This window comes from Rattus norvegicus, chromosome 1 (genome assembly GCF_036323735.1).
Source record: "Rattus norvegicus strain BN/NHsdMcwi chromosome 1, GRCr8, whole genome shotgun sequence".
NCBI classification, from domain to species: domain Eukaryota; kingdom Metazoa; phylum Chordata; class Mammalia; order Rodentia; family Muridae; genus Rattus; species Rattus norvegicus.
In genome coordinates this window covers 16,559,893-16,576,427 of record NC_086019.1, presented here as the reverse complement: position 1 = coordinate 16,576,427, position 16,535 = coordinate 16,559,893, and the positions used below count along the sequence as shown (strand labels likewise).

The 16,535-nt window shown below is 45.5% G+C and overlaps 1 protein-coding gene across 2 annotated transcripts in view; it reads right to left on the bottom strand.

Moving 5' to 3' along the window:
- The window catches only part of Map3k5 (mitogen-activated protein kinase kinase kinase 5), a 218,513-nt gene that overhangs the window by 147,472 nt on the left and 54,506 nt on the right, over positions 1 to 16,535 (bottom strand). For both annotated transcript variants that reach the window (XM_039084822.2, NM_001277694.1), the window contains exon 2: positions 8,176 to 8,315. In XM_039084822.2, coding sequence (XP_038940750.1) covers positions 8,176 to 8,315 — 140 coding nt within the window. The remainder of the gene's footprint in view (positions 1 to 8,175; positions 8,316 to 16,535) is intronic.

The window sequence follows — 16,535 nt, the reverse complement described above, 5'->3', positions numbered from 1 at the left end:
TCTAATCCCGGCACCCAGGAGGCCAATTCAGGAGATCTGCCATACATTTAGGCTAGCCTGGGATACGCAGCAAGTTCCTCAGGATCCTGGGCATGAATTAAGACTTTTGAGCAAAAAAAACCATTTTTACATTTTTAAAAAAACCAACCTCTGATTGAACATGTAGGCGTATACATAAACTGCCATGGTTTGAGTGTGAAATGGCTCCTACTAGCTTATGCGCTTAAACACTTGGTCCTTGGGGGTGGTAATGATTCAAGAGGCCGGGGAACCTTTAGGAGACAGGGAGTAGATGGGAGAAGTAATCCACTGGAAAGTGAGTCTCATGGGCTTTATTCCGCTCTACTTTTCTCTTGTATCTATCACCCGCCCACCTGCCTGCCTGTTTGTCTGTCTACTATCTTCATTACCTACCTACCTACCTACCTACCTACCTACCTACCTACCTACCTACCTGGGTATCTATTTTTCTACCCCTTGCTTCTGTGAAACTTCCCAGCCACACACTCCTATCACCACGAACTTCGGGAATGATGGGCCATGGCCTCAAATCACAAGCTTACAAGAGTCTTTTCTCCCACAATTTGCTTCCTGTTAGATACTTTACCACAGCAGTAAGAGCACGGACAACTATACAGGGACTCGCCATGCATGCTAAAAGGCAGGAGAAAGATACAGATGGTGTGAGCTACAGTTTCTCTGAGATGATGTTCTTGCAGAACTGGAGGTCAGCTACGAGGGTGGGTCAGAAGCTGAGCTGTGCAGAACAGAAGAAACTGCAAAGGGGATGTGGTGGTGGTGGGTATCTGAAACCCAGATTTAATGTCCAGCTTCCTATATAAAGTTTAAAGGAAATTAAGTCCCTCGGTACCTGCAGAGCAAAATCACAGGTCAAGGATGGCACAAGAATGGCTTGAAAGGGCAATCATGGTAATTAATCAAAGATAATCTCCTTTATGACTGACTAATATTCCATCATGTGTGCAGAACGCTCACCCACTCTCCACCAATCTACATCTCTGCTACTCCCACTTCTTGGCTATCATGTTTCCTAGAAACACAGGCACACACACACACATTTCTTTCATATCTTGCTCTTAATTCTTTTGTGTACCCAGTCAGAAAGAAGACCGCTAGGTCCGGCTGGAAATCTATTTTCAACGTCCTAAGGAACTGCTCTGCTGTTTAAAAGCAGCTGATTCTTAGGAGATGACTTAATGACATTGTCACAAGATTTGGGTTTGTGCACATGAGATTTCTAGTGTCGCTTCTAGAGAGATGCTCATCAGATGCCGACCGGAAGGAGAGGGTATGAGGGGGTCAATGCACATTCACTGTACCTAGCAAAAGAGTGTGCAGGAAGTACAGACAGACTGCCACAGAAAGCGGTCTTCTGAGGAGACTCCCATCGTAAACTGCTCTCCAGGCAACAGCTTAAGAGAAAAATGCAATTTCCCAACCAAGGAACAATCAGCATGACCATCACATTTGGCGCGAGCTGCAAAGCCATAGGCCACGTGCGCTCTCATGTCTGGAGAAGCATTTCCTCCGCAGAGGAGCAAATGGGAGAAAAGCAGATGCTCATTTGGAAAGCAAAAAAGATGCGTCTGAGACTTCAGGTCCCAGCCAGAACATGTGGGAAAAGAAACTAACAATATCTGGGAGTTCGAATGCCCCAAATGTGTGTAAATGTATGTGGTTATCCCCGTGTACGTAGGCGTAGACAATCATTTCCTTTAGAAAATGTTAACTATCAAGTACTTCAAGGATATAAAATGTCTAAAATGTTAGCATGTACCTCACCTATGTACCACCTAAACTTACGTTACATTAGAGATGTGGACTTCTCACCCTTCAACGCAATTCCTCTCCTCCACTCCTAAGAGGAAATTTATTCTGAACGTTGTCTGAAATCCCCAAACACACTCGTACCCACCCCTAATGCAAATGCGTACGATTCTTAGTCATGCCCATCCCATTTTATAGGGCTGGTATGGTGCCTTAAACATACACTCTGAATTCACACATGACCGTAAAATATACCGATGGACATCTGTGACATTCTAGTTGATCTGCTTTAAGAGCTCTACGATCCTCCATTTAATAACTACCAAAGGTATTTAGTCATTCTCCTATGACATATTTACTATTTCCTCTGCAGAGAAGGAATCAGAATCTACGTGACATAAAACTTCTTGGTGGTATTTCCTTACCCATGTGAACCATGTTTTCTACAATGCACATCCAGGGTCAAAACTATCCCGTCACAGGACGTTAATAGTCATTGCCAAATTTTGATTTTAGAGGGTTGTGCCAATGTATGTCACTGCCAGGGGTGTGTTCGTCGTCCTGCTCACCACAGCGCTGCCTGGATTAAAAGGGGTTTTCTGGTTTGGTACAGGGCTGCAGAGGCAGCTCGAGGAGACTGGTCCATACCCCGGGCGTCTACAGGCGCCTTAGCTCCTAACTGTCTTATACCATTTAGCAGTATTTATTTCTTTACTCTACTCTGTTGTACAAGCAGATCAGATGTGGGTAGGAGGTGTATTCAGAAGAAGGGAAGGAGCAGAAGGAAGACAAGCACAGAAGCCATGGGTTTTATCTGAATAGAACTGCTGGTGATGTAAGAAATGGTTGTTGGGACTCCGAGAAACAATATCCCGGAGAACACTACCTTGTTGGACACTCCTCTCTGAACTAAAAGGTAGTCTCAGAACCAAGGCCTCTCTGACCTTTGTGTGTGTGTGTGTGTGTGTGTGTGTGTGTGTGTGTGTGTGTGTGTGTCTGCCCCTGCCCTCTGTGTCTGTGTATCTCTGTCTGTCTGTCTGTCTGTCTCTCCATCTCTGGAGTGTACAGTCACTCTCTCCCCACCCCCACCCCCAATGTCCTTATCTATCTAAAGGCCAGATCCCCTACGAGATTAATGAGCAGGAAGAAAGTATAGAACTGAAGCCACATGCCACAGTCAGAGATCTGGTGAACTATGGCCCGAGTTAGTATCTGTTCTTGGACCCATTTATCACCCCAAAAATCTGTTTCATTCGATGCCCAGGACGGAGCTCAGTGACAGAGTACTTGCACGGCATCTGGCCCAGGGCTGAGTATCTTGCACTGAAAACAGAACACTAACAACTGCTCCATGCAGAGGAGAGGTTCAGAGGTTAAAGGGCATGCCACGTAACTGGGAAGACCTAAGGTGAGATTCCCCCAGAAACCTACATACGTGGCGGGTGAGTGTGGCAGCCCACCTGTAATTGCTGTCTCTAACCTGCAACACTGATGTCGCTAACAAGCTCTGGGTTTCACTGAGACACCCTACCTCAATGAAAAAGGTATACATCATCAACCTTGGGCTTCCATATGCACACTGTGCCTATGTGCAAGTACCCATATGCACGTGCACAATGAAAAGTCATGTCTACATCGCATCACACACACACACTCAGAAAAAAAAAAAAAACTCATCCACTCCACCTCTAAAACTAAATATATCCCCTAAGTCCCCTCTCTCCCATGAAGAAAGTAGTTTAGTTTCAACTCTCAGCCCTTTTCTGACTTTACATTCCGTGTGATCCTGGATGGTTGTACATTATCAAATATGTATGCCTCTTCTTGCAATCTGTTATCTGCCTCTTCCTCGCCTTTGGTTATCACGCTGTTGGGGATGAGAAGGGACTTCTTTTTGATGCATGCATCTGCACCAGAGGCAGTTAGCTAGTGGAGCCCAGATGTCTTCCTCCACACATTGAGAGATACCTGACCCTTTGAAATGCAGGCAATAAACCAGAAGCTAATGGTTATTAGCATTCCAATCTTTGACAGAAACGTAAGTCTCGGCATAGAGTCTGGTCTGTAAGTACTAGTAGGTACCTTTAAAATTCACATGGTATTTAAAGAAAATTGTGAAAATGTCGTTACAATACCAAAAAAAGTCAACTTCCTTTTACTCAAAGTGAAAGTATTTTTTTAAATAGCTTATTACTCATGGGTATAATAAGGGCAGGCCCTACGCCCAGCACTAGATGGTCAGCACACAATGAACTCAATGGTATTTTTGTACACTTTTTGTCTCACATGGGTGTTTTTTAACCTTTTTTTTTCTCATTGGACTTTTGCTTGTACATTGTAGATTCTGATTTTGTGCTTTTATGGGCTTGTTTTTTGCGTGCGAACGCATGCAAGTGTGTGTGTGCGTGTGTATGTGTATTCGCGTGCACGTGTGATGTGTATATGTATGTGTTTGGTGTGTGTGTGGTGTGTGTATGGTGTGTGTGGGGTGTGTGTGCATGGTATGTGTGTGTATGGGGTGTGTGTGTGTGTGGTGTGTGTGTGTATGGTATGTGTATGTTATGTGTGTGTATGCGAGGTGTGTGTGTGTGTGGTGTGTGGTGTCTGTGTGTGGTGTGTGTGGTGTGTGTGTGTGTGTGTGTATGTGTGTGTGTGTGGTGTGTGTGGTGTGTGTATGGTATGTGTGTGTGTATGGTGTGTGTGTGTGCACGCATGCATGCGCGTGTTGCCTACTCTCTAGAATGAGAACGGTCTGGAGGTAGGTGGACAAGGAGGTAGGGAGGAGCTAAAAGGACTTGGGGGAGGGGAACAACGGTCAGGTATACCATATGAAAACATTTTCAATAAAATATTATAAATTGTTACATACGTACATGACATGATTAGATTCCAATTATCCTTTTAAACTGTAAAGCTTTTTTACAGTTTCTTTTAATTAGGTTTTGAAGAGCCTACATCTTTAAAGGTCTTTTGTTCTATGGTTTCTTTTTGAGAATTCACTGTCACATAGACACTGCCATCTCTAACACAGGAGCAAATGAAAATGAAGCAGGTTTGGCCTACTTTCCTTGGTGTCCAAGACGCACATGTCTAGGTAAAGCTAGGGCTTTATTTGCCTCTTCTGTGCTACGCTGTTTTAAATGGCTGCTTCTGTTCACTGTGGCTCTCCTTTCTGGTGGGAGCCAGTTGGTCGGGATAGTCAAGTCACACTTACTGCAAAGGACAGTGTAAATAAAGTTCAGCTGCAATCAGCCCCGGCAAAAGTGCCAGCTTTTCTCAGTAGCACAGAACTCGGGAGACGGCGAGGCTACAGAAATTGTTCTGTATCATCTCCACTCTTTGCAAGCGAAAGACCTGACTGGAAACAGTCTGAATAAGAAATCTGGGTTGTGAGGACCACAGTTCAAGTCCCAGAACCCATTTAAAAAACAAACAAACAAACAAAGCCAGGTGTGGTGTTCTAATCTCAGAACTTAGAAAAAAAAATGGAGGCAGGCTAATTCCTGGGGGTATTCCAAGAGCCAGCCTAGGCTACTTGGCAAGCTGTAGGCCAATGAGAGACTCTATCTTATCTTGCCTTTCTTTCTCTTTCTTTCTTCCTTTCTTCCTTTCTTCCTTTCTTTCTTTTTCTTTTTCAGGTAAGAGTTCCCTGAGGGTGCCCTGTCCTCCACAGTACTCGCATCAGCCATCTGATATTCGTCAAAGACGTCAAAAACACACTGAAGAAAAGACTACAGCTCCAACGAATGAAAAAACTTGGATGTCCGCAGGAGAAAAAATGGAATTCACATTCATGCCTATCACACTCTGAAAAAAAAAAAGATTGGGCTGGAGATTGGGCTGGAGAGATGGCTCAGAGGTTAAGAGCACTGACTGCTCTTCCAGAGGTCATGAGTTTAATTCCCAGCACCCGCATGGTGGCTCACAACCATCTGTAATGAGATCTGATGCCCTCTTCTGGTGTGTCTGAAGATGGTGACGGTATACTCATATACATTAAAAATAAATAAACTTTAAAAAAAAAATCAATTCCAATCATCCCAAGAGCTCCATTTAAACCCCCACTTCAAAGAGTTTGATCCCAAGACAAATGAAGACCAAGCATGAATGAAGCCATCTGACTCTGTCACCAAGAGCAGATACAGCAGAACAAGAAAGGCTTAGGTGCAGACTGGCCTTCAGTAAGACAAAGCCAACCCAAAAGAAAACTAAGAGTGGTTTCTCAAAGGACTAGGCCTGGTGAAAGTGGAGCTAGGCCAAGCAGGTGTGAATGCCTCAGGGCTGAGCTGGGCTGTGCCTCTTAGGTCCAGAACTATGGTCTTCTGGAAGGAAGTTACAAGTGTTTGCTTAAAGAAGCTGCAGGCCGTCTAGGGGAAGCAACATTTGCTTTTGCCTTAGTGCTCAGTCAAAGCAAGATGGCACTCAGATTTTTGCATGGATTTCTGGCTAGAGGCCTCAACAGAGCTGTTAAGCCATGTCAAGGCTTCGAAGGCCCTAACCCCCCAACCCCCCAAGGCTGACTTTGATTTGGAAACTGGAAGACGGAGATGATTTTGAAAAGGCTACTGAAGCTCAATGCCAGTTTCACAAAGGAAATGAGTGATCTCAGGCACCACCCTGGCTTTTACAGATGCTTTTCAAAGAACCGTAAGGTGTAAGATCACTCGCCCAGCAAAGCACCCTTTGTGACTTTTTTCCCCCTGTTGTTTTTTAAACCTGTCCTCGATATATAGCATCCTGGGGATCTATATGTAGACCAGGCTAGCCTAGAGCTCAAAGAGAGCCGCCTGCCCGTGCCTCCTGAGTACTGGGATTAAAGTTGTGTGACCTCACACCCCTCGAGCAAAAACCTCTCAGTCAACCATGTTGGATGGAGGAAATCCCTGTATACCAGTAGTTGACTATTGATGGAGAAAATGATATTATAGTAGGTTGGACTTTACAGAAAACAAGTTTCTGCTGCGTTCTGCCATCGTTGTTGGTATTCTGTCCAAGTTCCACCCCCACAGTTACCTGGCAACAGCTAGCTGTGCCTGACACTATATAAGGGACCGCTTGCCCCCTCCTCATTGCTCTCCTCTCTTCTCCGATCTCTTGCCCTCTTCCCCTTTGTCCCTGTCCCTTCTCTCCCCACCCCACTCCTCTTCCCTCCTCGAGCTCATGGCCGGCCTTTCCTCCCCTCTTCTACTCTTCTTCTCTCATTAAACCTCTCCACATGGAACCATGTTGGTTTGGTGTGTTCTGTTAGGAACAAACCGAGATTTAAACCCCAACAACTGTAGATGAAATTATGCCCAGTTCCCTGGGGATATGCAGTGAGAACGTCTACTGAAAGCACTTTCAAGAAGCAAGCATACTTTGAGCTGGAGTTGTACTCTGAGAAGTCCCCAGTGGCCCAGCTAGGCCTCCATATCTCATGTGGGCTTCCTTTCTCAGACTGAAGGCTTCCTGCCGTGAGTTCTGTTACTGTAGGGTGCTTGTTTCAATTTTGGAGTTTTGGGACAGAATCTCTTTCTTGGTAGCCCAGACTGACCTAGAACTCACCATCCTCCTGCCTCAAGGCATTAATAGCTGAGATTCAGGGACATCATTCCTGAGGGCTTCTTAGTCTTATGGGCTAAAAAACTTGACCTGGAACTCAGGGATTAACACTAAGTTTTTCTACTTGGGTATGATAGGTTACTTCTCTGCCAGTGAAATGAGCCAATTCAAGCCAGGTTAGAATACATTAAGGTAGGTGGGGTAGACATAAACAGAAAGAAGGCAGGGTGGGGGGAGGAAAGAAGAGAGAGAAAGAAAAGGAGGGGAGGAGGGGGAGGGAGAGGAGGAAGGGGAAGGGAAAGGGAGAGAGGGAGGAGGAAGATTTAGAAGAAGAGGACAAGAGGGAGGAAGAAGGAGGGGAAGAAGAGGGGGAGGAGGAGGAAGAGGAGGAAGAGGAGGAAGAAGAAGAGGGGGAAGGAGGGGAATAAGAGGAGGGGGAAGAGGAAGAGAAGAAAGAGGTGAAGGAAGAGGAAGAGGAGGAGGGAGGTCTGCATTATATAGGGAAGAGCCCTGGGGAAGAAGCCCTGGGCTGGAGAGTTCAGGGTTGGGGGCAGGGTATGCCAGGTAGGGACTGAGGGATGCTAAAAGAACCTGGAGGCCGGCCGGGTCTGCCTTGATTTGTAAAATATGCACCTCAGACCCTTGTCCCTGGGTCCCAAACCAAACAATTCCATTTTTATATCCAATTACATAGACCTCACAAGGTGACCAGTCTTCCCTGCCCAATTCTCCTGCCAACAAAGCTACCTTTTCTCAAACGCCAGCTACTTCAAATGTTTAGGATGACAGCAATGCGACCCTCACTGCTGGTGTTGACCTTGAACGCTATGCGCAGGGGGGAGTTACCTTCAGGGACTGAAGCGAGTCTGAATTAGTATCGCAGTAGAGGATGATGTTGTTGGCCATGCTGAAGCTCTCTCTCACTCCGAGATGATAAAACAGGGAAGGCTGCCGGAAGGCGTCACTCATCTCTACCACGGCGATGTCTGCGAGCAGAAGACCAAGTCACCAAGAGAGAACAAAGTCACCAAAAGAAAACGGCCCTACCCGTACCGTGTCCAATAAGCACATCTGGGCTTTAATAACTCAGTGTTCAAACGAGGAAAAGAAAGGGATTTTTCCCTCTCTGTTTACCACTGAACTCTGAACGCAGGTCTACCAGAGTGGGTTATTTTTTAATTCAATAAATCTGTACCTTTTTTTAAAGAAAGAAATCAAACCAATACTACAAATAAAGGAAATGTCTGTGGATGGTGAGAAACAGCAGCTGAGGCTCTGCTGAATGTCATTATCACAATAAGGTATGTTTACAAGGTAAAAAAAAAGTTTAAAAGATCCATAGACTGTGGCAGTCACAGACATAGGGTTTTTTTTTTTTAAATATAAATTCACTAGTCAATAGCTATCTTTAAAGTTAATTATTAATTAACATATGGCCAGCTTGTGGCAATTATGATTATGATCTCAATTATGATCTCAGGGAAGAGATGAGGCATAGAAAAATATGACCAAAGACGAACATAATCACAGATGCAAATATGGCAAAACTCTATGACACCTCATATCGAGTAACAAAAAAACCCCCATGCCAGAATTGGAAAATACATCACGCGAATGGAACTGAAAATTACTCTCCAACTCATTCATACACATAAATAAAAAATGTGTAAGAGACACTAATCCCATGTACCAAACATGTAACATGCATGCACAGGGAAGTGGGGTGGGGGAGGAGAACGAGGAGAAGGAGGAGAAGGGGAGGGGGACACCGGGATGAAACGAAGTCTGAGGCGGCTTCCCACTGAACAGAAGGATACATGGCAGAAGGTCACATGCAACATAAAACGATAAAGGCAGTTTTGGGGGTCGGAGCAAGGAAAGGGGGAGGGGACCTAGGCGTCCTGCAGGCAGAGAAGACACAGATGATAATCGATACAATCAAACTTCATTTGAAAACTGTCATAACAAAACCTAATACTTTACATGCTAATAGGAACTTAATTTAAAAGTGGTTAGATATAGGTCCTTACAGAACGACAAAGTTGTCTGTTATGCACATACGCTGACAATTTCAAGCACGTCAGTCACGTGGCCACCAAAAATCGTTAAGACAGAAAACTGCTTAGAAATGGGGAAAATTCTGATTTTAACGTAGACATTCTATAGGTGTATCCCTATAAATAAAAAAAGCAGCTGGCCATGTATACACCACAATGTAAATCATGGTCTCGAGCTCCCATCACTGTCTTTCTTAGGACCACCAATTCGTAAGTCAGAAATTCACCAAGACTGAATGTAAGGCGGGAAATAAAACTAAGGTTGTCTTTCTCTTTTCCGTGGTGCTGGGGACAGAACCCAGGGCTTCAAACATGCAGACTGACTCACCTAGTGAGTTGAAATAGTGAGTCAGATGCAACAGAGGTAAAAAACACAGATTTACCATCGAAAAGCTGCCTCAAAGGCCCCTCCTTCGGAGCTAACACTGACTACAAGAACCGTAAACCATGTCTTTTCTTTGGGAGTCCGTACATAAAAATCAACCCAGGAAACAAACAGATCATTGGATTCCCTCATGCAGCCATCTTCCTCCTGCCCAGACAAGCCTTCTGCCTCCCCTAGGTCAGTCAGTCACAGACGGAGCCCACAGTGGGGTTGAAGGAAGCCCGACAGAATACTGGACGATGAGATTTGCAAAAGAAAAGAAAAAAATACCAAGTAATGGAATAGGAGAGGAGCTTCCAGACAAAGACTCTGGGATCTGGTGCTAAAGGTCAAGTTGAAAACACTGCAGTAGGTTTTCAGATGGAGACAAGAACTTGATATTGAAGAGGAATGACGTGAGTAAAAACGGGGTCTATTCATTAGGTCCCAACACTGAGGAACGAAGAGACGCATCTGGGGAAGCTACCAAGACATTAAAGAAGTTCTTAGTGGTCTAATTTTAAACTCCAGTAATACAAAACAGCAACTCAGAAGGGGCTTAGCTTCTTCCTCCTTTAAATCCAGACCGGCGACTTGTTCTGTGTTCTCTATGATTCAGGATACTCCCTTCCCTCCAGCTTCTCCTCTCAGTGGGATGCAGGATACTCCCTTCCCTCCAGCTTCTCCTCTCAGTGGGATGCAGGATACTCCCTTCCCTCCAGCTTCTCCTCTCAGTGGGATGCAGGATACTCCTTCCCTCCAGCTTCTCCTCTCAGGGGGATGCAGGATACTCCCTTCCCTCCAGCTTCTCCTCTCAGTCTGTCCTTTTGCAGTTAGTGCCCCCAAGCCAATGACATCTCCTGGTAACTGCTGTCCAGTTACTGTCCCTACAATGCTGCCTTTGCCAGGACGTAACCGAAACGAATCACACAGCTCAAACCATTTTGAGTTTGACTCCCTTCACCTAGCAAGATACATCTGAGCTTCATCTCTAGATGTCTGTTCACTGGTTAGAAGACATCTGGATTGTCTCCAGGTGGGAAAACATTGAACAAAGCTGCTATTCTTGTACTACAAGACTTTCTACAGATGTGTTTCTATTTGTCTTGGACAAAACCCCAGAAATTTGGGCCACATGGTAACTATGTGTTAACTGAGTAAGAAAATGCCAAACTTTCCCCCAAAGTATACTTTGGAGGCAAACAGGTCACAAGTGACAGGAGACTACCCAAGTCTCCAGTATTCCAGCCCTAATTGCCTGAAGACTGACCGGTGACTTCCAAGGCCTTGTGCAAACGTTAGAGCTCAACTCCTTCGACTCCCACTCCAAAGGGCCAGTCTCAAGAAAGACAAATAGTGACATGAGATTTACTACCTAACAAGGTAGTAAGCCTCACATCTCTTATCTTTAAATACTGACTCACACAAATGGCCTCACACCTCTTATCTTTAAATACTGACGTCACACAAATGGGTCATAAGGTAAGACCAATGGTGATCTGATTCAGAATGGCCCCCATAAGATCATGTCTGAATGATTGGTTCCCACAATTAGTGGAACTACTTGGGAAGGACTAGGAGGTGTGGCTTTCCTAGAGGAGGGGTGTCACTGAGGGTGGGCTTTGAAGTTTCAAAAGCCCAAGCCAGGCCCAGCCTTTTTCTCTCTGCCTGCTGCTGGGAATCAGTATGTAAGCTTTCAGGCACTGCTCCAGTTCCACACCCACTGCTACGATCCCCACCATTATAGACATGGACTAACCCTCTGAAACTGCATTAAACACTTCCTTCTACAAATTGCCTTGACCATTGTCTTAGTTACTGCTCTGTTGCTGTGAAGAGACACCAAGTCCATGGCAACTCTTAACAAGAAAGCCTTTCTAGGGGGGCTACAGCATTATGGACCATGGCAGGAAGCATGGAGGCAGGTGTTAGAACAATACCTTAGAGCTTTACATCCTGACCTGGAGAGAGGGAGAGGAAGGGGAGGGGGAGAAGACCAGGAGGAGGGAGAGAGACAGGGAGAAAGAGAGAGGGAGAGGGGGAGAGAAAGAGACAGGGGGGAGAGGGAGAGGAGGAGAGAGGGAGAGAGACAAAACAGGGAGAGGGGGAGAGACAGGGAGGAGAGAGGGAGAGGGAGAGAGGAAGGGAGAGGAGGAGAGGGGGAGAGAAAGAAAGAGGGGAGACAGGGAGAGAGGGAGAGAAAGAAAGAGGGGGAGACAGGGAGAGAGGGAGAGAGACAGGGAGAGGGGGAGAGATGGGGGGGGGGCATTGACTAAGAGAGACTGGGCCTGGCATGGGCTTTTTTTTTTTTTTTTTTTACCTCAAAGCCACCACCAGTAACATATTTCTCCAACAAGACTACAATCTCCTAATTCTTCCAATCCTTCCGAATAGTTCCACTCCCTGGTGGCTAGGCATGCAATTGCTCCTAAGGGACCACTCTTATTCAAACCACCTCAGTCAGGGTATTTCATCACAGCAATAGAACAGTAACTAAGTTCTAACTGCTAAATCTCCTCTATTTCCTTGCAGAGTCTGTCTGTCTCTCCCCCCCCTCAGAATTCACATACTATAGTTTTTAAAGAATCTCTGTGTGCTCAAGTGTATGAGTGCAGGCCTGTATGTGTCACTGCCTATGTGGAATTGAGGACAAAGCTGGGTGCTTAAGAGAGAGTCTCTCGTTCAGCAATGCCTGCGCCTGGCAGGCTGACCTGGGAGCTTCCCAGGATTCTCCTGGCTCTGCTCCCATTTCGCTGTGGGAATCCTGGGACCACAGATCTGTACTCTCCCAGCACATCTGCTACCACATAAGTTCTGGGCAAACGAAACTCAGGTCCTTACACTTGCGCGGCACGTGTTCTACCCACAGAGTCATTTTTACCAGCTCCATACAGACTTCATTAAAACTTTGTATCATTCCCAGTCTTCTAGAAACTTTTACCACCATGCCTTGAGCTTCTCCTTCCCAGCACATTTTTGTTGACCTGATGAAGAACTCTCTCTTCACCTCCCCTGACCTCTCTACACTCTGGTGCTTACAGCTGTCAGCTGAGCAGAAGCGACTGATGATCTCTGGCTGGGACACCTCTTTAGTAAGATCCAAAGGCCTTGGAGCTGTGACAGTAGACTGCGGTCACCTATAATCTTATGAGACAGCAAGTTCTCAGTCTCTGAAGGAAAGCCTCACTTCCCTGAAGGTCCCTCGCCTCAACAGGGCCTGATGGTACTAGAGAAAGGAAGACTGCCCAATATAACCAACCCGCAGGTTAAGAAAACACGTTTCCTTCTGGGAGTCTTCCTCATTCTCTGCATGTGGCAATCTGACAGCCACAGCTCATCCAGGTGGATCTGCACATACCCAAGGACCCCCTCCCGCCCCTCCCCTCACTCCCTGTCAAACACTTGCTACGGTCTTCACAGCTGCAGGATGTAGAACACTTAGCTCTGGTGGTGCTTGCTCTCTGCAGCTTGCCTTGCCTTGACAGACATCCTGATCCTAGAAACCATCGAGTACCTGGACTTTCTGCAGGTCAGTGAGTCCTCTGTCCCTTACAACTGACTCGAAGCCAGTTTTAGTCTGTGCACTTCATGATTCATGTTTCTGTGCTGGCTTGTGTGCCAACTTGACACAAGCTGAAGTTATCACAGAGAAAGGAGCCTCAGTTGAGGAAAGGCCTCCATGAGACCCAGCTATAAGGCATTTTCTCAACCAGTGATCAAGGAGGGAGGACCCAGTCCCTTGTGGGTGGTGCCATCCCTGGGCTGGTGGTCTTGGGTTCTATAAGAAAGCAAGCTGAGGAAGCCAGGGGAAGCAAGCCAGTAAGTAACATCCCCCTGTGGCCTCTGCATCAGCTCTTGCTTTCTGACCTGCTTGAGTTCCAGTCCTGACTTCCTTTGGTGATGAACAGCAATGTGGAAGTGTAAGCTGAATAAACCCTTTCCTCCCCAGCTTGCTTCTTGGTCCTGACGTTTGTGCAGGAATAGAAACCCTGACTAAGACAACAGTCTTCCCCCAAAGATGGTCAGGTTGTCACAGGAATACCCCACTCCTGGTACCAACTTGTCTTAGTCACCATAAACATGGCCCTGCCTGATCATTTCCTAGTAACAATAGCCAGCTTAACTCTTTAACCTAAGTCCACATAGGAAGCCCTGATATTTTGTCTTGCTAGACTTTCTCAATGTTGCTAAGAATGTGTTGTTGAAATAGAATATCTAAGAGGAGTCCTGGTGAGGATCCAGTGGAGCAGACAGTGAAGCTGAACCAGAAGCCTCAAACCAGACCATGACTCAGGGCAATGGACATTTGCAAGTAAAGACGTGTGGACAAAAGGGTATAGTGTGGCACACTGTGACATACTGCAATTTCCAGAGGTTCCCCCCCTTGGGGGCGTGTTGTAAGGGTAAACACAAAGGGACGGAGAGATGAGTGGGACTGGGGTGCATAATGCCATATTTACAAAGAATTAGTAATACGTTTCTTAAAAGACTGTGTTTTGAGATCCATCGTCTACCTTGCTTATTTGTACTAAGAGTACTCTCTGATTAAATGCAACGGTGTTTCATGTTCCCTGAGTTTCCATCTAATAGCTAACCCCATTTCATCTTGTGTGTTACTCTGCTGCTGCTGGTCTAGTTGTTAGCCTGGGTCCATGAGCTGGTATTTTTGTTTATGTAAGTCTCTGTCTGTTACCTGTAGGTATTTGTTATGCGAGATGCTCACATAACGATATCCCCCTAAAAAATGTTCTATAAATCAACAGGTGTACACACACACTTGGCCTCAAATCCTTTTGGCTTGTATGACTTAAACAAAGCTAACAGATTATTTGTTTGAATGTTGTGAAACAGGAGTTTATTTGGCCTATGTGAACAGTGACACCAAGCGTGTACAGGAGGGGCAGTTTATCATGTGTACCACCAACATGCTTAGTGCTTCCTTTGCGCCAAACACCAATGCTTTCAAATATGAACTTGCTTCACGAACTTCACAATGGCCCCTGGCTGTAATTAATATTAGTATTGCAGGGCTCCTGGGTCAGAGACTCTATCTGCCGAGTCTGGCTAAAAGGCGGAAGCAGTAGGATTCAGATTCACGAATGTGGCTCCAGAGTCCATGCTCTGAGGCCTTCCCTGAGCCAGACCCTGACCTGCAGGAGAGGGAAGTTTGGGGGCTTGGAACACAAATGAGGTAATCATGATTGAAGGGGACTGGAGGGTCAAAGCATACTCCTCCTGACATGTGACCCGTGAGCAAATGTGATCTCCCTCCATATCTCTCCCTCCCTCTAGCCCTCCCTCCCTCCTTCCCTCTCTGTTCCTTTCCTCCCTTTCTCCCTTCCTCTATTCTCTTTCCCTCCCACCCTCTTCCCTCAGCCCCAGCTCCCAGATGGACTCTCACTGTATCTATAACCCTGGCTAGTCTGGAACTTCTGATAAAGACCAGATTGGCTTTGGACCCGGGGAGATCAGTGTGCCTCTGCTTCCCGAGTGCTGACATTAAAGGCATGGGCCACAGGGCCTGAGCAAGTGCTTTTAACCACTGCCCAGTTGAGTTCTGTGGTAATCTAGCAAGTAAAGTTGTCATGTTAAATAACCCAAGACAAAGCCAGTCACGTTAAATTTAGACGGAAACATAAAAGTCTCTATGATTCTTTCTTAAAGCATACTTTGTTTCCCTGTCCTAACTGAGTTAATGTTAAATGGAGCATAAAATTAGGTTTAGTGGTGGACGATTAGAGCATCATGAAGTTCAGGGCAGTAACAAATCCGTCAAGGCCAACTGCACTTTGATCACCAAGTAACACGACTCGGAGTATTCGAGGTTTGCTTTTCTCTTCTTTAACTGAATTTTTCCTTTCATGACACAGTGTCTGTTAGTTAAGTGTCCAATGACTCCCTGCTGCTTCTAAAAGCCAGAGCTGATTATAAAACAAAACATTAATGTATCATTACCTTTTATCTAGTCAATGGAAAATATTATACATTATATATAATCCACTGATCATATATATATATATATATATATATATATATATATATATATATATATATGAAATCAGTCATGACGAAGCAAGATGACAAAGTAAGGATCAATATTTCTAGTACTATACAGTCTAGAGGTTGCTGTCCCTTCCGAGATTCATCAATCAAAGAGAGATTCCCAAGTTACCACACAGAACCTCCCTATCCAATCACATGGGTTAATTCCCAAGGCGACGTATTACCATCGATTCAACAAACACGCTGAATGCCTATTATATACGTGGCCCTGCTCTCTGTGATGCATTATGGAAGCTAAATGGGAAACCAAGTTTCGCCTCCTTTGGGAAGGGCTAGAAACACACGTTGGCAAGCGCTGATAAAAAAAAGATGAAGGCAGCCGCGGCTGTGGAAAATAAAAAGGGGCGCTCAGAGGTTAGAGCATCCTGAGCCGTGTGGATATGAACAGGGCATTGTCTGCCTGGGGAACTGGAGAATGGCGAGCCTCAAGAGTGGACAAAACAAAGAATCTCGGCCCATGAAAGGCAGGATGGGAGATGCCAGTGAAAAGAGACGCCTGTGGCGTGGTTAAAGAGAAATACAGAAAAAAAGCACACTGGGCCAAGCATTCCCAAGGGATGAAGCAAGAAAGGTGCCCCAAAGTGTATGCCACCCCCCAATACTCATCCTTTGATTGACAGAAATATCACCTGCATTCCTTGGCTTTCCAATTTTATGAATAATTTGATAACAAGTTACAAGTAAAGCATTTTATGGAAATTTCTAAAACGTTTAACTCACGA